Source organism: Danio rerio, chromosome 18 (assembly GCF_049306965.1).
Source record: "Danio rerio strain Tuebingen ecotype United States chromosome 18, GRCz12tu, whole genome shotgun sequence".
NCBI classification, from domain to species: Eukaryota; Metazoa; Chordata; class Actinopteri; order Cypriniformes; family Danionidae; genus Danio; species Danio rerio.
In genome coordinates this window covers 22,001,683-22,025,503 of record NC_133193.1, presented here as the reverse complement: position 1 = coordinate 22,025,503, position 23,821 = coordinate 22,001,683, and the positions used below count along the sequence as shown (strand labels likewise).

The 23,821-nt window shown below is 37.8% G+C and overlaps 1 protein-coding gene across 1 annotated transcript; it reads left to right on the top strand.

The window, feature by feature from the left end:
- Positions 1-246: 246 nt before the first annotated feature.
- On the top strand, positions 247-23,531 carry wnt2 (wingless-type MMTV integration site family member 2). Its single transcript, NM_130950.1, is given in 5 exon segments — positions 247-492; positions 1,830-2,050; positions 6,422-6,699; positions 8,341-8,605; positions 23,057-23,531. Coding segments are annotated over 5 exon segments (1,053 nt in total). The 5' UTR covers positions 247-409; the 3' UTR covers positions 23,263-23,531.
- The last annotated feature ends 290 nt before the right edge of the window (positions 23,532-23,821 follow it).

Genomic DNA, 23,821 nt, shown 5'->3' with positions numbered 1-23,821 from the left:
TGTCTCTCGGGAGGTTATGGATTTATGGACATTTCACGTTCGACCACATTCTGCACTTTCGCTACTTTGGAAATGCGCCAAACCTGCGGCTGTTGTCAAGCTAGCCTGAACAGATACTTTCAGACATCTAATTTCTTCACTTCATTCCTGAGGCAGGTTTCGCCCACCCCTTGTGTAAGCAATTTAAAGCAGATAGGAGGATGATCTGTTCAGAAGAGCATCAGGCGGGTCTGCAGCGCTGCTCTCCGCGATGCTCTGACGCTCAGCTCGCCCGCGTCGCGTCGCGTCACTCCGGCGTTCATCCGCTCTCACCGCCTCAGCTCTTCATGCCCTCCGTGTTTTATTTATGTGCTGTTAAAACCCGTAGACAAGTGCCTGAACGAATGAGTATCAATACAATTTTTAGAATATGAACTTTTTGCCAAATGGAATATGTTTCTATCTGTCCGTGGCAATTTGCTGGTTCTCATCCAGAGTCGACGCGTCGTGGTGGTGAGTTCAGTTTGCTTCATTTTTGTTTTTAAGGCTATGCTTCTTCAGTTTAAGATATTAAACAGATTTTATTGAAGTAATATGTGGCAGAATATTGATTTAGAGTTTGATAGGCTCGTCTTGTGTGTCTTTAACTGTGTTCAAACAATTAATAGCTAATTGTTTATATGCTTTTTGTTTACATCCTACCAAAAAAAACTGAATGTATTGCATTTGCAGTTAACAACTCTGACCACCTCTAAATTTAAAGATAGCTTACTACTAAAGCTGTGACTAAAATTTATTCTCAGTAAATAATAAGTGTTTTACAATGCAACACGGTTAATGAAGATATTTTCTGATATCTGTAATCTCCTGACTCTAAATTTGGAATCATTAAAATGTGTTCATGCCTATGATAGAAGTCTCTCTTTGCTCACCAAAGATTTTTCAATGTTTTCGGTGTCACGTGATCTTTTAGAAAAGCTGCTCAAGAAACATTAATATCAACGTTGAAAAAAAGCTGTGCTGCTTTATATTCTTCTGAAAACCTTGATATATTACTGTTAAAATATTACTGTTTTTTAAATACTTTTATCTGTAAGTAATTTAAATTTTTTTAAAGGTTTCTACCGAAATATAAAGAAGAAAAGGATTGTAGACTATAAGAAACATCATTATTGACTGAGCACCAATAATAACTCTAAAAAGGTGTCCACATAATTCATTAATGTTATCCCAACACAAATCGATTAAGTCAACACTTTAACCAAATTTGTGGATTGAAAAAATTGTCCCAATGAAATCTCAAGAATTGTTGTTTCAGCTCATTTTAAATAAGTAAAACAAGTAAAAAGCAAAATAAAAATATATGCAATAAAATACATCCTCCAAAGAAACCAGAAATGAACAGTATACAGAACCTTTTATAATATTTCACAATATTGTTGTTTTATTCAATTAATATACACTCAAAAAAATCTGTTTGCTGTTTGTTATGACTTTTTTTTTTTAAATAAGCTGAAACACAAATGTTGAGTTTTTTTCAGGAAAACCTAGTTGTTTTATGTTCAGTCCACTTAAATTTGTAAAAGCTACAGAGTTCCTTCATGTTGTCTGAACAAAAATCACTTGTGTGGAGCCCAACATTTTTTACAGTGCAATACAGTCTTGATAAGCAAAAGACCAATTCCTATTTTCTAAACTTTTGACTTTTACTGTATGCTCACAATAGTAATCGAAAAGACCAAAAATTTCAACTACAATTTCATACTTCAAAATCCCTCCTGTCTGAATTTGTGTGTTGAAACATGAGGACCGTAAGAGATTTCCATCGGCTCTTTCATCTCTTTATGCAGGTACATGGGCACTCTTGGATCGCAAGTGATGTGCGACAACATCCCGGGTTTAATTAACAAACAGCGCCAGTTGTGCCGCCAGCATCCCAAAGTGATGCAGGCTATAGGAGCTGGCATCAAAAACTGGATTGGCGAATGTCAGCACCAGTTCAGGACCCACCGCTGGAACTGTAACACCATGGCACGCGAGCACAATCTGTTCGGGAGGCTCCTGCACCGCAGTGAGTGTGAAGCTTCAGTGTACTGTTTCTGTACGCTGCTTACAGTGTGTGTTCTGCACTCCGATTCCTTATCTGATATCAGATCAGATTACAGAAAGTAAAACTTGATGAACTGGGTGTGCTTTTGACCCTTCTTTGCACATCTGTGTGTGTTGATGAGATTTGAGCAGATTTAAACTTGAATGTGTGGGCCAGGGACATACAAGAATGTCTGAGATGATTGAAAATTTAAAAAAAATAAAAAAACATTTTTTTACACAGTTTTTAAACAGTTTTTATAAATTAGATTTTTATATTGGTGGTAGCATACATTTTTGGAAGAAATAGTTGTATATTTTTATTTATTTATTTATTAAATTAGAATTATAAATTTATTATCAAACATTTTCCACTGTTACCATTTTACCTTTTCTGAAAACACACACTATATAATGTCAATAAGCATATTAATAGTTTATGTACACAAACATATTGTCAGGCATATTTAGAATAAATTAATTTGATTGCATACAGTATTGAAAGACTGTTTGACAACCCAAAATACTAATTAATTGTATTTTTACCATTAAGACTATCCTTTAAATCACTATGTTTTACCTATTAATTTATCAGTCAAAATATAATAAAGTTAGAATAAGATAGCTTAATATTTGATGTAGTATACACTGTTACGATCTTTGTAAATTACACAGTATTTAACAGTAATATGAACTGTATTTTACTGTAGGAAAGTTATGCAGTATGTTACTGTAATTCAAAATTGCATTGTGAGGTACGGTATATTTTACAGTAAAGCTATCTATATAAAATTCTGTAAATACATATACAGCAAGTTAACTTGTGCTGTAAATGTAAACACTGAAGCTAAGCAGGGCTGTGCTCGGTCAGTACCTGGATGGGAGACCACATGGGAAAGCTATGTTTCTGCCAGAAGTGACGTTAGTGAAGCCAGCAGGGGGAGCTCAAGCTGCGGTCTGTGTGGGTCCTAACACCCCAGTATATTGACGGGGACTCTATACTGTTCAGTGAGCGCTGTCTTTTGGATGAGATGTTAAACCGAGGTCCTGACTCTCTGTGGTCGTTAAAAATCCCAGGATGTCCTTTAAAAAAACGAGTAGGTGTTTAACCCCGGCATCCTGACCAAATTTGCCCACTGGCCTCTGTCCATCATGGCCTCTTAACCATCCCCATATCATAAATGGCTTCATCACTCTGTCTCCTCTCCACCAATTAGCTGATGTGTGGTGTTTCGTCTGCCGCAATATAGCTGTCATTCAGGTGAATGCTGCACACTGACAGCATACTCACTATAAATGTAAGGAATTATTATTATTATTATTATTATTATTACTGTATTTCTTGCTGTATTTATTGTATGTTTCCTGCGAACTCTTGCCAGTAAGTTACTGTAGATTTTACAGTATATGTACAATTCAGAATAAGTAATTTTTTTATTTTACAAAAAATTGTTTTTATGCTAAAAAACTAATTTCACTGATATTTTTATTTTATTGGTGGAAAAGTTTTTTAAAACAAAGCATTTAATACTTTAATGATATATAAACGTTTACGGTTTAAAAATATTTTTAGCCAACAAAATACAAATGTTTTACATTTTGAAGTTTTAGGCAATCAGTTTTGTGGAAAAACCAATTCAATCTCATGGAAATTCAAAACTTTTTTATTTAGAGGTTAATTTGAATGAATTTGTACAATCTTATTCAAGCAATTTAGTATGACTTGCTCATGCCCAATCACGGTTTAGGGGTGGGGTTTGTTGCCACACCTCCGTTTAAAAATGATGCATTTTTATGTCACTGAACTTTACTTGTGGGACTGAAAGTTTTATTAATTGGATTTAATAAATGCCAGCAATTTACATGGGCTTAATTGAAACAAACAAATTAAATTGAACATTACTCAATTTGAATTGTTTGTTTAAATTCAGCCCATATAAATTGTTTGCAACCAGTTACCTTAAAATCTTTTTAGTAAATCCAATGAATCATTTTTCAGGCAATAACCCTAATTTTTTAATTACACAAATGTTTGTAATTTTTAAAAAGTGAAACAATTAAATTAAATTAAAGTCTGCAAATGATAATATTGCATTTAACCTTGGAAGAAATGTTCTCATACCTGTCTGGAATAAAACAAATAGCATTTTCCTCAAACCCAAATCCAGTAAATTCAGAGAAACTGAGGATCTTCAAGCAGTCTCTTAATTTTTCCCCTCATAGCTGTATATATTACACGGCACACATAGACTTATAAACAATACATTATTGTTCAGTGATCGTCTCAAGGTGTCTGGAGGTAATCTGAATCGATAGCACACAAAAGTCTTACTTGACATGCAAGTGTATCCGTCATTGTGTTGAAGACCGATGCGAGTTTACAGAAGAATGCCTGGATTATTGTGTCTGCCGAGTTCATTCAGAGCTTGATGCTTTAACTAGGTGTAATTGGCAGTTTTGCAGTTGTAGGTTTTGCGACTGTAAAAAGTTCTCTGTGGCTGCGTTTTCTCATCCCTGTGTAAAATCATATTAATGGGAAGATCCGCAAAGGCGCAGTGAGTCCCAGGCCTCTAAGCTGCCCTGCACATTGAAGTTAAACCTGTGACTTTAATCTTCTTGCTTTAGGCATTCAGACCTCCCAGAAAGACTTCTCTATCTGTCACACTGTGAGAATCGACTTATTGTCAATGTCAGCTCGCTAATTTAAAACAATTGCTGGGATTTGGTGGCAGGCATTTCTCTGTCCTGTCGAACGGAAACATCTTTGGTGCACATGTGGAAGAGCTGCACATTATGAATGTTTGTTTAGGCTGTGGATTGTTAGTTGTTCGTTCTTCTCTGAGACATTGATGTCTGTTATAATCAACTTCACACGTTTGCTTAACTCACACATGCATAGATTCTTACTTCTTTCCATTGTAATCCGCTTGTTTATATAATGGATTATAAGATTAGTTTAAGTTGACAAATATATAGTCTGCATTTACTTTTATGAATTAACCTGTAAAGGTGACGAATAAACAGAAACTTTGTCTGTAATCATGTATTTTGACACACTTTAAAAGTAAAAGTGCATAAAAGTATTTATTAAATTAATTATTATTTAATTTTTGTAATATACTGTATGTAGAAAATAATATCTCTCTCTCTCTATATATATATACAGTTGAAGTCAGAATTATTAGCCCCCCTTTGAATTTTTTTTCTTTTTTTAATATTTCCTAAATTATGTTTAACAGAGCAAGGAAATTTTCACAGTATGTCTAATAATATTTTTTTCTTCTGGAGAAAGTCTTATTTGTTTTATTTCGGCTAGATTAAAAGCAGTTTTTAGGTTTTTTAAGGACAAAATTATTAGCCCTTTTAAGCTAACTTTTTTCGATAGTCTACAGAACAAACCATCATTATACAATAACTTGTTTATTTACCCTAACCTGTCTACTCAACATAATTAACCTAATTAAGCCTTTAAATATCACTTTAAGCTGTATAGAAGTGTCTTAAAAATTTAGTAAAATATTATTTACTGTCATCATGGCAAAGATAAAATAGATCAGTATTAGAAATGAGTTATTAAAACTATTATGATTAGAAATGTGTTGCAAACAAATCTCTCGGTAAAACAGAAATTGGGGGAAAAAATAAAGAGGGACGCTAATAATTCAGGAGGGCTAATAATTCTGACTAATTGTGGTTCTGTGACTGATGGTGTTGGTTGCTGTATAGTTAAAAAACATGAAAGTGAAAGTAACTAGGTTAATTTCTTATTTAAATAAATTTAAATTAAATAAAATTTAAAACTGATCTAATATGGGCGTCACGGTGGTGCAGTGGGTAGCACGATCACCTCACACCAAGAATGTAGCTGGTTCTGTGTGGAGTTTGCATGTTCTCCCTGTGTTCACATGGGTTTCCTCCAGGTGCTCCGGTTTCCCCCACAAGTCCAGTGATATGCTCTATAGGTGAATTGAATGAACTAAATTGGCCATAGTGTATGGGTGTGAATGAGAGTGTTTGGGTGTTTCCCAGTGTTGTGTTGCGGCTGGAAGAGCATCTGCTGCATGAAATATATGAAATATATACCTGGCAACCAACCTGTTACCAACTCTGCTAGATTTATATAAATTTTTTTGGTAACACTTTAGTACTAGTACCAATTCCCACTATAAACTACTGGCTCATTCCCAGCTTATTATTAGGATATTGGCTGTTTATTTGTATTCATAGTATGATCTTATTCTACATCCTTAATCCTAACCAATACCTAATCCCACCTAACTAATAATAAGCAGCAAATTAATATTTTATTGAGCTAAGAGTCTTAGTCTTAGTCTTTCTTTGGTTCTTTTTTCAGGCAGTCGTGAGGCAGCTTTTGTCTATGCCATCTCCTCAGCTGGTATGGTCTACACATTGACCAGGGCGTGCAGTCAGGGTGAGCTGGAAAACTGCTCATGTGACCCTGGAAAAAAAGGCTCATCCCGCGATGCCAAGGGAGCTTTTGACTGGGGGGGCTGCAGTGATCACGTTGACCATGCCATCAAGTTCACCCAGGTCTTCATTGATGCCAAAGAGAGGAAAGAGAGAGATGCCCGGGCACTCATGAACCTGCACAACAACCGAGCAGGGAGGAAGGTAACAATACTGCAATGACCAACCCAGGCTCAATGGAAACACAGTTGAAGACAAAATGATAAGCCCTTCTGTGATTTTCTTTTTCAAATATTTCCCAAAGGATGTTTAACAGAGCCAGGAATTTCTCACAGTATTCCCTAATTCCTACCATATGTTTTCTTCTGGAGAAATTATTTGTTTTATTTTGGCTAGAATAAAAGCATTTATTCTTTTTTTCTTCTTTCCGTTAAACAGGAATTGGGGAAAATATACAGGGGAGCTAATAATTCAGGAGGGTTAATAATTCTGAATTCAACTGTATGTGCCCAGGTCTAAGTTTTTGAGAACTGAAAAATCTGGACAACGTTTTCTTGCATATTTTGTTTTCACAAATCCACTAGAGGCCACCATGTACATTTTGGAACATCTCAAATGTTTTACTGGAGGCACATTTTCTAATAAAGCCACAGTCACAATACACATTTCACCCCATAGATGTCCATTCATACGTATGCGAATATGACAGACCGGAAACACAAGCTCGTGCGGCTAGGGCTAAGTTTCTAAGTGCGGCTAGGGCTAAGCGCCTAAGTTTCGCTGTTCGCTGCATTGCAAAGTTCAAGCTTGGTAAACTCTGCGGCCTAAGTTCCATTTCTCATAAATCCACTAGAGGCTAGGGTTGTCACAATACTGGAATTTGATACCAATCGGTCTTGAAGTTTAAAAAACATCCATTTCCCACAAACATTTCAGTGCTCTGGAGCACATTCTTAAATAAACGCTGAGTTGCCATTGTGTTCATGTGCTCAACAGAAATTATTATGATTAGTCGTGAAGGTCATCAGTTCACCAAACTATCCGCTGTTTACTGAGTGCAACCACAGATACAGGGATACTGAATAGTTTTAAAGCCACGATTCATCAGCGCATCGCTCTTATGCCAGCTTATCGACAAACCAGCTGATCGACATGTCTTTAAATCGCTCCAGTGACCTTGTATCTGTGTTTACATGCAGTAAAAATCAGTGAGTTCGGTGAACTGATGACCTTCCCAGGTAATCACAGTAATTTCTGTTGAGCACGTGAACACAATGGCAAATTAGTGCTGTTTAAGAATGTGCTCTACATTGCTTAAATGTTCGCGGGAAATTTACTTTTTAAAAACCTAAGTACCGGTTGGTATCGAATTCCAGCATCGCGACAACCCTATTAGAGATTGCTGTGTACGTTTTTGGCCATCTCTCAATGTCTTTCTGGCTTGTGAGAAAATATATTAGCTTAATACTCACCCATCCGCCCCTTCCCTAAACCCTACCCGTAGTGTTTTCAAAAGCAAACTAGATGCTTTTACTACGGCGTCACATTGCTCTTTGTTTAGGCTTACGTTTTATCTGGTTTCTGGAACCATCCTTGGCCAGACTCAAATGCTGGTGATCTACCAAAGTACACTAGTCACGCTGGAAAAGCCATCCATATGTTCGTCCGTAGCATTCGTTTTGCTCACAAAATGCAGCTATTATGTACCACAAAGCACATATTTCTCGGCTTTCAGAAATGTATGCCTGGGCACATTTTCTCAATGAACCTGTGTTGGCAATGCTAAATAATAATAATGCTGGTTATATACTGTTTTTACTCTAATTTCCTTTTCTTTTTTCTCAGGCGGTGAAGCGCTTTATGAATCTGGAGTGTAAGTGTCATGGTGTCAGTGGCTCATGCAACGTCCGCACCTGCTGGTTAGCCATGGCTGACTTCAGGCAGACGGGTGACTATCTTCGCAAAAAATACAACAACGCCATTCAGGTGGTGATGAACCAATATGGGACGGGCTTCACCAGCGCATACAGGATGTTAAAGAGGCCTAACAAAAATGACCTGGTCTACTTTGAAGACTCGCCTGACTACTGTATATGGGACCATGAGTCTGGTAAGTGTGCCAAAAAAATAAATAAATAAATAAATGTTTTATGTTTTTGTATGTTTTACGCACTTTTGTGCTAAACAAGTAACGTTATTGATGATAATACTGTCACTTACTGCACTGACCATAAGGCAAAGTAGCACCAACTCGCACTTAATACTAGGCATATGCTAGTTTTGTTGAATAAAATCAGCAAACAATATAATGAAATATGACAACAAGATGCTGCGGTGCTAGAAACTTGTATTATTGTCGGCAAAGGGAACGAGTCGTTCATATTGGAGATTCATTTACAAACAAATCACTCGCTGTGTTAGAATAAGAAGTGAAAGCAGTTGGGGGGGGGAGTTTCAGGACATGGTTTAGATCAAATTTAACAGGGAGAGTGGATAGTTCATTTTCATGCACACAAACACGCTCTTTGTTGGCAATGCCTGTGCGGTCACTTATCCATCGATGTAGAAGAGTAAAGCAAAATGATAATTTGAATTTAAAAGATCGTTGCATACAGACCACCAGAAAAACTCACTATCATAGATAAATGTATATGTGTATATATCTCTTGACTCTGGATGGACAGTCCTCCACTGCACCTTGGTCCTACAATAATTTCAAAGGAGTGCTACCCTGTACTAAAATGGCGGCTCTGTTGATGCATTCCATCCAATAGACAACCACAGCGTAGGCGACATCTAATGTAAATATTTATGCCTAAAACCTGTGATATTGATGAAGAACTCCATAAGGGCACATTTACATTACACTATTTTCAACTAAAATTTGGCCATTAATTTACAACAGCATTGGGTTGGTCTTAAAATGCTTAAACTTGTAAAAATGGGCATCAGTGTGCAGTTTAAAAAAAAATTTCGATCTCTTGTTAAAACGGTGATGTTTTATTTTATTTTAATGAAGATGCGTGTAGTTCATAATTCAGGAGTGTTTTCCATCCTTGAGAAAGCCAACATACTGTTGTACTACATAAACTTCTCCCTGAGACTAATTTCTATATGCATCTCCTCCTAGAACGTTCATACAACAACTACCAAACTAACTCCAAACTGTTCTGATTCGGGTTGCTATATCTTTTCCAACTGATCCGACCTACGGTTTTCCGAAAACTGACCCTAGCAACTGTCCCATTAACTTGCATTGTAAAAAACTGCCATTGACTTTACATAGGATATACTAACAACATACCAATTCATGCTAATGACATACAAATCCATACTAATTCATACTAAATTCATCCTAATATGCTAGTTTATACTAGAAACATACTAGCAACATGCTAATTCTTACTAGAACCATGCTAACAACATGCTAATTTATGCTAGAAACATGGTAATTTATGTTGCTAATTTATGCTAGAAACATGGTAATTTATGTTAGCAACTGCCTAGCAACCACTCAGAACACTATATCAGCTGCCTAGCAACACCTTAGCAACCACATAGCAACCACTCAGAACACCTTAGCAACTGTCTAGCAACACCTTAGTAATCATCTAGAACACCATAGCAACAGCCTAGCAATGCCATAGCAACCACCTAGAACACCCTAGCAACCACCTAGCAACGCCATAGTAACCACCTAGAACACCCAAGCAACCGCATAGCAACACCTTAACAACTACCTGGAACCCCCTTGCAACGCCTTAGCAGCTGCCTAGCAACAACTCAGAACACCTTAGCAACCACCTAGCAACACCTTAGCAACTGCCTAGCAACCACTCAAAAACTACTTCAATTATTTAAATTTTAAAACCTCTGCTCCAACAATTTAACTGTTAAAAAGCTTTTGCTAAAGTGACTTTTAATAACATTTTTCGTTGTTTGAAATGATATATTGTATGGGTTGTTTATGTAAATTACGGTACAAAAACATTTCTGAACCACCATACTATTGTTTAATGTATTGTTTAGACTACTTAAAACCTCAATAACTGTTAAACTGCAGTTGAGTTATGCCATGATGCATAAAGTGCAAATGAGTGCAAAACACCCATTATTCACAAGCTATTAGCAATTGTTAATCAAAGAAAGAGTTCACCCTCAAATGAAAATGTCTAAACTTCTATGAATTTCTTTTCTGAACACAAAACAAGATCTTCTGAAGAATGTTGGGAGAAAAAGCCATTAACATTGAAAGTGGGATTAAGAAAATACTATGGGAATCAATGGCTGTTTTTTCTCTAATTCTTCAGTATATCTTTATTTGTTTATCAGAAGAAAGACTATAGAAGAAAAAATTATTTTATCTTTGTCAAGATGACAGTACAAAATATTTGAGTAGATATTTTTCAAGACACTTCTATACAGCTTAAAATGACAGTCAAAGGCTTAACTAGGTTAATTAGGTCAACTAGGCAGGGTAGGGTAATTAGGCAAGTTATTGTAAAATGATGGTTTGTTCTGTCTATCGGAAAAAAATATAGCTTGAAGGGGCTAATAATTTTGACCTTAAAATGGTTTAAAAAAATTAAAAACTGCTTTTATTCTAGTCAGAATAAAACACCTAAAACTTTCTCCAGAAGAAAAAATACTATCAGACATACTGTAAAAATTTCCTTGCTCTGTTAAACATAATTTGGGAAATAATTATAAGAAAAAAATATTCAAAGGGGGCTAATAATTCTGAACTCAACTGTATATATGGCCTTAGATTGACACCATAGTTTACCCACTCTCTACTTGTCACAAACCTGTTTGAGTATATTTTTTTCTGCTGAACATAAAAGAAGATATTTTGAAAAAAGTTGGAAACCTGTAACCATTGACTTCTCCTATAGTATTTGTTAAGTACAATAAAAGAAAGAAACTGTTAAAGGTTTGAAACCACTTGAGGGTGAGTAAATTGTGAGCCAAATTTCAGTTTTGGGTAAACTGTCCATTTAAATAAGTATTTTTCAGATAATTAAGAAAATGAGCACTGGGTGCCAAATTTGCACTAATAGCTGTGAAGTATCTGAAAGTGTTCTCTAATTTTGAGCAGTGCTCTCTTTTTAATTCTGTGCCCAAGAAGATATGTAACTTTCTCTGCTCTTTAACTCCTAAAGCTATGACCTTGAAATTTAGGAAACTGTAGGCTGTTTTCTAATTCTGATCTCCTCTGTCAGGACAGAATTATGTATTATTTTTGGCTGAATTATCCCTTCAAGTTGATAAATCAAACCTGTAGTATTGAGCATGTTTCATAACCCAGTGTTTGCGTCTCCACCCTGTGAGACTCCCACACTGCTCAGAAACGGGCCGACATTAGTCTTTGCCCCAAACACCGTTGTAATCAGAGGACGGGAGCTATTTAGCTGGTTATTACATACACAATAGTCATAACCCAATCCTGTAACCTGAATGCGGGTAAAGATTCCCTCCCTAAGGCAGAGGTTTATCTCTTTTTACCTTTCTCCCTCTATGTGTGTGTGTGTATGTACTGAATAACACCAGGTGTACCTATGTGGGAAGCAGTAAAGGAGGGGGTGCCTGTCAGACTGCAGATGATCCCTGCTATCAGGTGACGCTGTGTTTAGACACATTACCACAGTTTTGTGGGCAGAACGGGAGCTGAAATTTAATCCCTGCGCGCAAATGCTATAAATCACTGCCTTCCACGGCGGCACCTCTATGTTTTCTGCTTAAATCTGGCAGGAATATTTAGAGAGCTAGGTCATGTCTCTTTTTAAGTGCCCTGAGATGTATGTTGAACCCACTTGAGGTATTCATTATTTATTGCGTGTCAGTATAACTGCTCATTTATAAGTATATCAATTTGGCACGATCATAAAAACGGGTGGTATGTATAGTTCAGAAATCCTTGTTATTAGCGACACCAGTGGCCGTCGGTTGAACTGCAGGCAGCAAATTGTTGATTTTGTTTGCACTCGTGTGCACACATAACATACAATTGGCTAATCGAGATTCAAAGCAACGGCAAAGTTGTTATATGGTTAGAAATATAAAAAATAGTAGTGGTGGCATGGTTGCGCAGTGGGTAGAGCTGTCGCCTTACATCCGGGTGGGTCAGATGGCATTTCTGTTTAGAGTTTGTATATTCTCCCTATTTTCGCATGGGTTTCCTCCAGGTGTTCCATTTTCCCCCACAAGTCCAAAGACATGCGCTATAGATGAATTGGGTAAGTTAAATTGTTCGTAATGTATGTGTGTATGTTCAGGTTGGGCTAACAACCTACCTCGTAAACGAAAACACCCAGCAACTTGAATATAAACGGCCCTGGGTGTAAGTAAGTAGTAGCTTCCCCACTACTTGCTGACAAAGTAGCTAGCTACTGAAAAAACTACATTGTATCTTATGTAACTCAGCAGCTTTCAAGCTACTGCAAAATATAGCTAAGCTAAGCTGTAGATACCGGGTACTTAACCGTTATCGTGTGTGTAGAAACAGTTGTGTATACAACTAGCCCTGTATAAATTGACAGAATAAATCGATGGTTTGCTTCAGACCAGGCCCGGATTGGCTAATCGGGAGGACCGGGAGAATTCCCGGTGGGCCGGTCCGTTTTTTGGCCGCAAGGGCCGGTGTCCCTAGCTCCAGAATCTGTTGCTCTCAGCAGTCACACTTTTTAAATTAAATTTTTTTTTTTACTTGACCACAGTCTTCTTATTGATTATTTTACAGCAGCGCTGCTCTCTTTATCTATTTTCTCGCAGCCTGGTTAATGATTATATAACTTAGACGAGCCACCTCTTATTGCACAGCTGTTGTGGTTCAGTGGTTAGCATGTTAGATTACGACATTGCAGACCCGGGTTTGATCCTCGTCTGAGTATCTTTTTTTTTATTTATTTTTTTTATTGTTAAGACATAATACTGTTAGGGTCGTTGAACATTTAAAGTTCTAAAGCAGCTGTTTTTAAAAAAAAAGACGTGATAGTGTACTATGATTAGAAACTGAATTGGAAATGTCCTTATTTTAATATAGTCAGTCGTGAACTGAAGTGGGCTGGTCTGAGGCTTGAAACTCCAGGGCTGAAAAGGAGTCCCACTCCGGCCCTGCTTCAGACTATACATACAGTGTTTTTATTACTAGACGTTCAACGTTACTGTACTTTAAAGAATTAAGTTCAGCCACAAATCAAACACAAAAAAAATCTATGTAAGTTGTACAGTTACTGTATAAAAATCAGACTGACTCTGGGTTTGCTCTGTTAAGCTAAGCTAGCTGGCATATTTGTCATTTAAAAAGATGGTATCGGATCGGTTTACTGTTTTCTGCAACATAGGCTCATTCTGAAAACGTGGCCCTATATACATTTCTGAAGATTGCGAATTATGTAGCCAGAAGTACGTACGGCTGCATTCCATATTTAAAATGATCACTTTGGGGTGGTATGACGCTGTCTTTTTGTGCTTACCAGCTGGCCACTTACCTCCGTGTGGACGGTTTTCTCACTGTTACCAGTTTATCTGGCAGCTTGACATGTACGTTGGCAGACTTGAAAAGACTTGCAAAGAGGAGTTGACCATGACAACAAGGTTAGAGTCTGGCAAAGAACGATTCCAGAAAGCGGGTACGACAAAAACAAAAGCCAAAAAAATAAAATAAACAAATAAATAACAGGGAGAGAATTTGGTAAAATCTAAAAATGTGGTAAAAACAGGTGAGGGCTTTTCTTTATCTGGATTGCTTTTTAAAACTGTCGGTTGGGTTTAGGGAAGTGGGTGGGCGGGTCAATCGATCCTTTTGAAAACACTATTGGTTGGGTTTAGGGAAGGTGTAGGGTGGGTCAGTCAATCGGTCAGTCAGTCAGTCGACAGCGACCTCTGGTGGATTTAAGAAGAGCAGGTGCAAATGGCACTCTCAAGAACAATTTGAGATTTCAAAAAGCATACACATCGGCCTTGGGTGGATTCGCGAAAACAAAAACTGCAAAAAAATAAAAAAATGTAGCTCTTGGGATGTATTTGGGGTTCTGCAGAAATGTATATAGAGTTACGTTTTCCGAATGAGCCAGTGTTGGTTTTTTTGTTTTCCACACTTTTTGCTGTACCGACGAGTATTTTAGATAGATACTAGTATCGTTATTTGAACAACCCAATCTTATACAGTATACATTGTACTGTTTTATCTCCTGTAGACATTTGTGTGGCCAAGGCCTAGTGTTACCGCAGCTTAATCTGTGAATTCATATCATTTGAAACCATGAGCCCACTAGAAGATAGCTGAATTAAAAACATAAATTAAAAAATGTTGCAATGTAGGAAAGTAAAAAATAAATTGTATGCTTTCAATTGATTTATTATTATTAACTGATTTATTGAATGGATGTTTTTAAAAAGATGCTGTAATACATATCATGATCATTGTAATGCCCAAAAAAAAAAGCCTTAAAGTCTGTTGTGACATAAGTTTAACACTTTCAGTAAGTTTATTTTTTATTAATACTAACCGACTATGTTATTTAACATGAAAACTGGAAAAAATATTTATTTAGCATTCATTAGTCTTAATGGTAATTTAAAAATTAGAAAAGGTGTTAGCAATGCGCCTGAGCTAATATGAAGTAACAGTATTAACCAATGTTAACAACAGTATAAAAAGTAATTGTTAATTGTTTTTAACTGCATTAACTTACCTTAGAAAATGGAAGCTTTGTTCATGGTGGCTCAGTGGTTAGCACTGTCAAGTAGCAGCAAGCAAGAAGGTCGCTGGTTCGAGCCCCGGCTGGACCAGTTCCTTTTTCCCCCAGAGTCCAAAGACATGCGCTATAGGTGAATTGGATAAACTATATTTTTCTGTAGTGTGTAAATGAGTGTATGGGTGTTTCCCAGTCTGGGTTTCAGCTGGAAGAGCATACGCTGTATAAAACATATGCTGGATAAGTGGTCCATTTCGCTGTGGTGACCTCTGATTAATAAAGAGATTACGCTGAAGGAAAATGAATGAATGTTTAAAGCCAGCAATCTATTTATATATAATTAGTACTTACACATTATAAATTATCAAAATAATTCATCTTCACATTTTTTTTCGTCACCTATGAGGGTACGTTTTTAAAAACACGAGGACCTTATTTGAGTGTCAAACTTTCTAGCATGGTGGTTTGTGAGAAACTCTCGGCCGGCAGTCTGTTTGATGTCAGTTTTAGGAGACACCAACTATACCTCCAGCGCATAAGTGTGAAATCAATTACTAGCTCTCACCATGGTCACACATGCTAAACTCATCTCTTGGCACCCCCTCATCTTAATTCAATAAGCAGATGCACGCTCAGGTACAGGCTGCCCATGATGTAACCGATATGAGCCCAGCATACCAGCCTGATGAACTGCTGGGAGGGGTGGGGGGTATCCGCATCATGCCCAGACACATGCCTGCCTGCTGACAATTGAGCTCAATACACCGCCAGTGACATAGCAATGCTGGCGCTACTGGTAGACTCAAGTGTTTTGCTTTCCTGGCCTTCTCACCTGTAAATATTACAATCAGGCATATTTAAGTGCTGTAATTGGGTCCCTGATGCATATCAGCCTGGAAAATGTGAAAAGGATAACCTGGTATTTTGAGCATTTTCTGCAGCTATGTGAGCAAATAAGTTACTCAAGATATTGGAGGTAATAATGCCGAACTATTTTGATGAAGGACTTTGGCTAAGGTATTATAGAATGACCAAAACAACCTTTCAGATGTTATACAATGTGGGTCAGTTTGCTGGTTTGTCCACTAATGTCATCTCATCATGCTTATTTCTACTTTTACATGATCTGTTTTGTTTAGCCTACTTGGTTGTGCTCTTAAATTTTTTTCATCCAATTTTTTTTTTGTTTTTATTTTTTGAACACAGAAAAATCGTAAACAATTAGCATATAGCAAACTGCATATTTATACATGTACTGTAATACCAATATACAGGTTGTAAAATAATAGTATTAATAATAGTGCCAACATTAACAACAATAGTGTCAATAAAAAGGAAAAACTGAAGAGTAATGACAAGGACATACTAAAACAAATAAAAATAATGAAATAAATTGATATATACATATACACACATAAATACATATAAATAAAACAAATTCCCAAACTAAAAAACAAATCTGTATTTAAGGTTAAAGGTAAGGGTAAAATTAAGGCAGTTGAAAATAAATAAATAAATAAAAGTATGATAATAGACAAATAGAAACAGGTATTCAAAACCGTGCTGAGAGAGGTCTACGACAATGAGGGCAGGTATTAGAAGCCCAAACAGGGAACCTTAAATTACTATAAAAAGGAAAAAAATATATATAGATAAAATTAATAAAGAAGGGGAAAAAAATTATGGGGCCTGGAACCAGAAGTTTCTGCTTTTTGATGTCTCCTTGATTCAAATTTGTAAACATTTAAGTTTGTCCAAGGTATGTGCCCAAAGTCAGATGGTGTTCTCTTTTGCACCATGGATGTGAGCCGTGGACATTTCCAAATATCAATAATAAGAATCCAGTGATGATGATTAAGAGAATGTGGAAGCTTCCATCTTGTTGCAACTATTTTCTTGGCTACTGTCATGCCAGCTAAAAACACTCGCTTATTAAGCTTGATATCAGAAAAATCATTTAAGATAAAAATAGAGAGAGACTGAAACGTTTATATTGACGACAATTTTCTTTAACCATATTCCAAAAATAACCAGGGGCCTCATGTATCAACGCTGCGTACGCACAAAAACTTTGCGTACGCCAGGTTTCACGCTCAGAATCGCTCACGTTTGGATTTACTAACAATGAACTGAACGTGGGAATTTGCACAGGTTCACGGCAGCTTTCTGGCAGGCGTACGCACATTTTTTGTGCGTGTCTGTTTTATTTCCATTGGCGACTCCTAGAGGCAGTTGTGTTAAATTCCTCTCTACAAAGTGTCTGAGCCTTGCAATGGCAGCTGTATGAGACGGGTTCAGCAGGTATATAAGATTTCCATACCATACATTTGACCAGCTAAACATTAAAGCACAATTTGCAGCAGTCGCCTGTTTTCCCAATGTAATCTGAGCGATCTACTGCACGCACATTGCTATAAAGACACTATCTGAAGATGAATTTGCATGCGTGAATCAGAAACATTTCCATTCAATAAATGTGCAAAAAAAAAAAATTATGATGCTTATTGATATGAACTTATTGATGATTCCTACTTGTCTTTCTTGTGATAAATAGTGGGCAAAATCTGATATGTAGCGAGGAAAAAAGAAGAAAGAGTTCATCAGACGCTGGATTCGAGCCGAGTTTATGCTCGAACGTGTCAATTCATGATCACATGCGTCTTATGAAGTGCGCCACTGAGACTGCTAAGGAACTTGCAGCAGTTTCCAGATATAAACCACACTGTTTTTTTTAAATGCACTCAGTGCGATGTTCAGACCCAACTGTGTTAACCGTATCAGCTAAATTCTCCCACTCTATTTTTTTCTTTTGTTGTTAATTCCGGAGAACAAACTTGCAAATAACACCGCTTTTCTCCGGTCTACCTCCGAAAGCAGCACCTCCACTTCACATTCTGTTCAAAGTTTCTCTTTTTGCTTGCTTTTGCCGTTGCTTTTTCGTTGGGTTTTGCCATTAGCATAGTCATTAGCATATTCATACGGGGGAGGAGGCAGGGAGGGGTTTTGTGCTCGTGCATGTTGCGCTCAGTTTCACGTTCATTCAGATGTACAAAAGAATATGCGTGAGATTCGGCGTACGCAGTGTTTCATACATCTGAATTTTTTTCTGCGTACGCACATTTACAGCTTTGTGCGTACGCAATGTTTTAGTAAGATTTCCACGCAAGTCTTCGTACATGAGGCCCCAGGTCCCAAGATTTGGGACAGTCCCAAGTCATGTGAAAGAACGTACCATCTTTTATGCAATGATATAAACTGAGCATTAAAATTGGTGGATGGAAACATAGCTATTGTTTTCACAGAGACCAGGGGCCTCATGTACGAAGACTTGCGTGGAAATCTTACTAAAACATTGCGTACGCACAAAGCTGTAAATGTGCGTACGCAGAAAAAAATTCAGATGTATGAAACACTGCGTACGCCGAATCTCACGCATATTCTTTTGTACATCCGAATGAACGTGAAACTGAGCGCAACATGCACGAGCGCAAAACCCCTCCCTGCCTCCTCCCCCGTATGAATATGCTAATGACTATGCTAATGGCAAAACCCAACGAAAAAGCAACGGCAAAATCAAACAAAAAGAGAAACTTTGAACAGAATGTGAATTGGAGGTGCTGCTTTCGGAGGTAGAACGGAGAAAAGCGGTGTTATTTGCAAGTTTGTTCTCCGGAATTAACAACAAAAGAAAAAAATAGAGTGGGAGAGTTTAGCTGATACGGTTAACACAGTTGGGTCTGAACATCGCACTGAGTGCATTTAAAAAAGAAATAGTGTGGTTTATATCTGTAAACTGTTGCAGTACCCTTAGCAGTCTCAGTGGCGCACCTCATAAGAAGCATATGATCATATACTGACTCGTTCGAGCACAAACTCGGTTCGAATCCAGCGTCTAATGAATTCTTTCTTCTTTTTTTTCCCGCTACATATCAGATTTTGCCCACTATTTATCACGAGAAAGACAAGTAGGAATCATTAATAAGTTTGTGCATCATATTTTATTTGCACATTTATTGAATGGAAATGTTTCTGATTCACGCATGCAAATTTATCTTCAGATAGTGTCTTTATAGCAATGTGCGTGCAGTAGATAGCTCAGATTACATTGGGAAAACAGGCGACCGCTGCAAATTGTGCTTTAATGTTTAGCTGGTCAACTGTATGGTATGGAAATCTTACATACCTACTATATGAACCCGTCTCATACAGCTGCCATTGCAAGGATCAGACACTTTGTAGAGAAGAATTTAACACAACTGCCTCTAGGAGTCGCCAATGGAAATAAAACAGACACGCACAAAAAATGTGCGTACGCCTGCCAGAAAGCTGCCGTGAAGGTGCGCACATTCCCACGTTCAGTTCATTGTTAGTAAATCCAAACGTGAGCGATTCTGAGCGTGAAACCTGGCGTACGCAAAGTTTTTGTGCGTACGCAGCGTTGATACATGAGGCCCCAGAGCTGTATTTATAGATTACTCCCCAAAACACTTTGGAACATCTTTGGACCACAAATTAAATGAAGATTTTTTAGAATAAATCCGAGAGCTCTGACACTCCATAGACAACAACAATCACGAGACATTCGAAGTCCAAGAAAAGGAACCAAAACATTGTAAAAACATTTTATGTGACTTCAGTGGTTCAACTGTACTCATCCAAAGCTTCAAGAACAATTCAATTAAATTCAATTCAATTCAGCTTTATTTGAACAGGGCTTTTACAATGTAGATTGTGTCAAAGCAGCTTCACATAAATGGTCATAGTAACTGGATCAGGGTAGTTCAGTTTTTAGTGTTTAAGTTCAGTTCAGTTTAGCTCAGTTTAGCTCAGAAGTAGCTTTTCAGATCCTGAACCATGCAAGCCAGTGGCAACAGCGGAGAGTGAAAAAAACTTCACCAATAGGAGAGTTAAGAAAAAAAAACTTGAGAGAACCAGCCTCAGTTCGGCACAACCATTTTAATTTCTCAACTGGCCAAAAGTCTTGTGCAGAGCTGCAGTCTCAGCAGTGGAGGCTGGAAGCTAGCCTCAGCGAAGACTCGTCTGTCCCTGGAGCGTCACTGGAATCAGTCTCATGCTCTCCACTTCCCCATGACCAACAGCGCAGCAGCAGCTCAGGATACGGCCTGGTCCCAGATATTGACACCTTGGGATCATCTCGTTGCTGGTCTTGGGTCCAATCAGGGACTCCGCATCATCTGAGGACCTCAGGATGAGTATCCCCAGGTGGAAATGGAGAATAAAGAGAATAATTAGCGTAGCTGCTGTTCATAGTGTATATAAACAAGATGCAGAAACTTGTGTGGAAACCCGCTAAGTGATGCATTGAGTGTATGTTTACTAAACAGATAGGTCTTTAATCTAGTTTTGAACTGAGAGAGTGTGTCAGAGCCTCAGACATTATCAGGAAGGCTATTCCAGAGTTTAGGAGCCATAAAGGAGAAGGCTCGACCTCCCTTACTCGACTTTGCTATTCTAGGTACTACCAGAAGCCCTGAGTTTTGAGATCTTAAAGAGCGAGCTGGAGTTTTTCTATTTGCATGCGTTTTCTTAACTTGCAGCACTTTTGAGCTCTCCTGGCTACATACTATAAAGGCTCCGCCCTCTTCTGTAAAGTAGCAGCTTATTTGCATTTAAAGGGAAACACCCAAATAAGGGCAATTTTTGCGTACACCCAAAAAGGGACAAATTTGACAAGGTCAAATACATTTTCTATGGGATGTTTTTAGCTGAATATTCACAGATAATTTTTTTATGAAAAAGGCCCTCTTCAAATAGGTCACGTCACAAGACAACACATCTGTTTGCTTAGTACTGAGAGTTGACTGGGACCGAAAGGTTTTCATAAACAAAGGCTGCAGATTGTCACTCAGAGTCAGCATGAAAGCCAGGGTTTGTACAAGGTCTTTAACGATTTCTGTATCAGCAACAATCGGCGTCGCGTCAGCCTCATAGAGGACGGCGGCTGAGATTAGAGCCGATGAAATGAGTACGTGATGAAGAGCTGGAGCAATGGATGATAGCTTCTATCATCAGTCCCTCATCTGAGCTGGAGCAGGCGGTCATCCTTTTACAGGTTCTTCGAGACACTGTCAGACATCAGCCAGACGCTGCACAACACTGTTCACAGGAGCCCGGCCTGCTTTAGGAATGTCTACGCATATTCACTGCATTAATACATTTTCACTGAGGCAAGATTTTAGTATCATTAGATTAAAGTATGTGGATTTGAATTTTAGGTTTGGTTATTTCAGGTCTGTACTGACCATTTTTAAAGAGATTTCAGTAGCTTCTTCAATGATCAGTTTTTTATTTGCAGCAAGACATTTTTATGTTTAAAATGTTTTTATTTTAATTCATTCATTCATTTCCCTTCGGCTTAGTCCCTTATTTATCAGGGGTCACCACAGCGGAATGAACCATCAACTATTCAGGCATATCCAACTGCCCATACACACCTGTACACTCTCTCATTCACACAATATGGTCAATTCAGATCATCTGATTCACTTATAGCACATGTATTTGTTTATTATAAATACACTCACTGGCCACTTAATTAAGTACAATTTACTAGTACCAGGTTGGACCCCCTTTTGCCTTAATCCTTCATGGCATAGATTCAACAAGGTACTGGAAATATTCCTTTGAGATTTTGGTCCATATTGAGGCGTGATGCAAATCTCCCATTCAACCACATCCCAAAGGTGCTCAATTGGATTGAGATCTGATGACTGTGGAGGCCATTTGAGTACAGTGAACTCATTGTCATGTTCAAGAAATCATTCTGAGACAATTTGCGCTTTATGCTGCTGAAATAAGCCATCAGAAGATGGGTACACTGTGGTCAAAAAAAGATGGACATGGTCAGCAACAATACATAGATAGGCTGTTGTGTTGACACGATCCTCAATTGGTACTAATGGGCCCAAAGTATGCCAAGAAAAAAATCACCCCATCATTACACCAGCCTGAACCATTTATACAAGGCAGGATGGATCCATACTTTCATGTTGTTAACGCCAGATTCTGACCCTACCGTCTAAATGTTGCAGTAGATATCAAGACTCATCAGACCAGGCAACGTTTTTCCAATCATCTATTGTCTAATTGTGGTGAGTCTGTGTGAATTCCAGCCTCGAATTGCTGTTCTTAGCTGACAGGAGTGGCACCCGGTGTGGTCTTCAACAGCTGTAGTCCATCCTCCTGAAGGTTTGACGTGTTGTGCTTTCAAAGATGCTCTTCTTCATACCTCATTTGTAGCGACTGGTTATTTGAGTTACTGTTGCCTTTCTATCGGCTCAAACCAGTCTGGCCATTCTACTCTGACCTCAGGCATCAACAAGGATTTTTTGCCCACGGAACTGCCGCTCACTGGATATTTTCTCTTTTTCAGACCATTCTCTGTAAACCCTAGAAAAGGTTGTGCGCGAAAGTCCCAGTAGATCAGCAGTTTCTAAAATACTCAGACCAGCCCGTCTGGCACCAACAACAATGCCATGATCAAAGTCCCTTAAATCACCTTTCTTCCCCATTCTGATGCTCGGTTTGAACTACATCAGATCGTCTTGACCATGTCTACATGCCTAAATGCATTGAGTTGCTGCCATATAATTGGCTGATTAGATATTTGCATTAACAAGTAGTTGGACAGGTGTACCTAATAAAGTGGCCGGTTAGTGTATTTTTACATATGTTGGTATACATATGTACGCATGTATATACTGTTTATATGTGTGTGTAAGTGTGTGTGAGACATTTTTTCTTTAAAAATTTTCTTCAACAGACCTCAGAACATTAAAAACATTGTTAATCATGTGAGAATCTAAACCTTGAACATTTTTAATTTGTTCTTCTTTCCGCAGGTTCGGTGGGCACCGGTGGGCGAGTGTGCAACCGCACGTCACGCGGTACTGACAGCTGTGAGGTCATGTGTTGTGGGCGGGGCTACGACACATCAAGAGTGAGTCGCACAACCAAGTGTGAGTGTAAGTTCCAGTGGTGCTGTGCTGTTCACTGCAGGGACTGTCAAGAAGAGGTGGACGTGCACACCTGCAAAACCCAGTCCTGATCAAACCACTTCTACATCGCTTTTTTATTGTGGCTCGTTGGAGAAATATACGTACACAACATGACCAGCAACTTCAAAACAATGCTGATTTGAAGCCTTAACTAGCTTTACCGTCTTTATTCGCTGTTTTGTTTATTACTCTGTCATAACACAGATATTTATTACTGCTTTGGAGCGTAAGAATGTTTATCTTTAATGTATTTTCGTATGTTGAAATGTAAATACAAACTTTATGTAATTTAAAATAAAATGTACACGTATGTAACAAAGTGAAAGTCTTGTTATGCAGTTTGCGCTAAAGATTGAGATTTTGGATGTTGTGCTAATGTTATGTCTTGTAATGTTAATCTTTTATTTGTTAAAAGTGATATTCATTCATTCATTTTTTTCGGCTTAGTGCCTTAATTAATCAGAGGTCACCACAGCAGAATGAACCGCCAACTTATCCAGTATACAGTTCATCCGGAAAGTATTCAGAACGCTTTACTTTTCCACTTTTTCAATTTTACACCCTTTTTCCAAAATGGATTAAATTCATTTGTTTCCTCAAAATTCTACA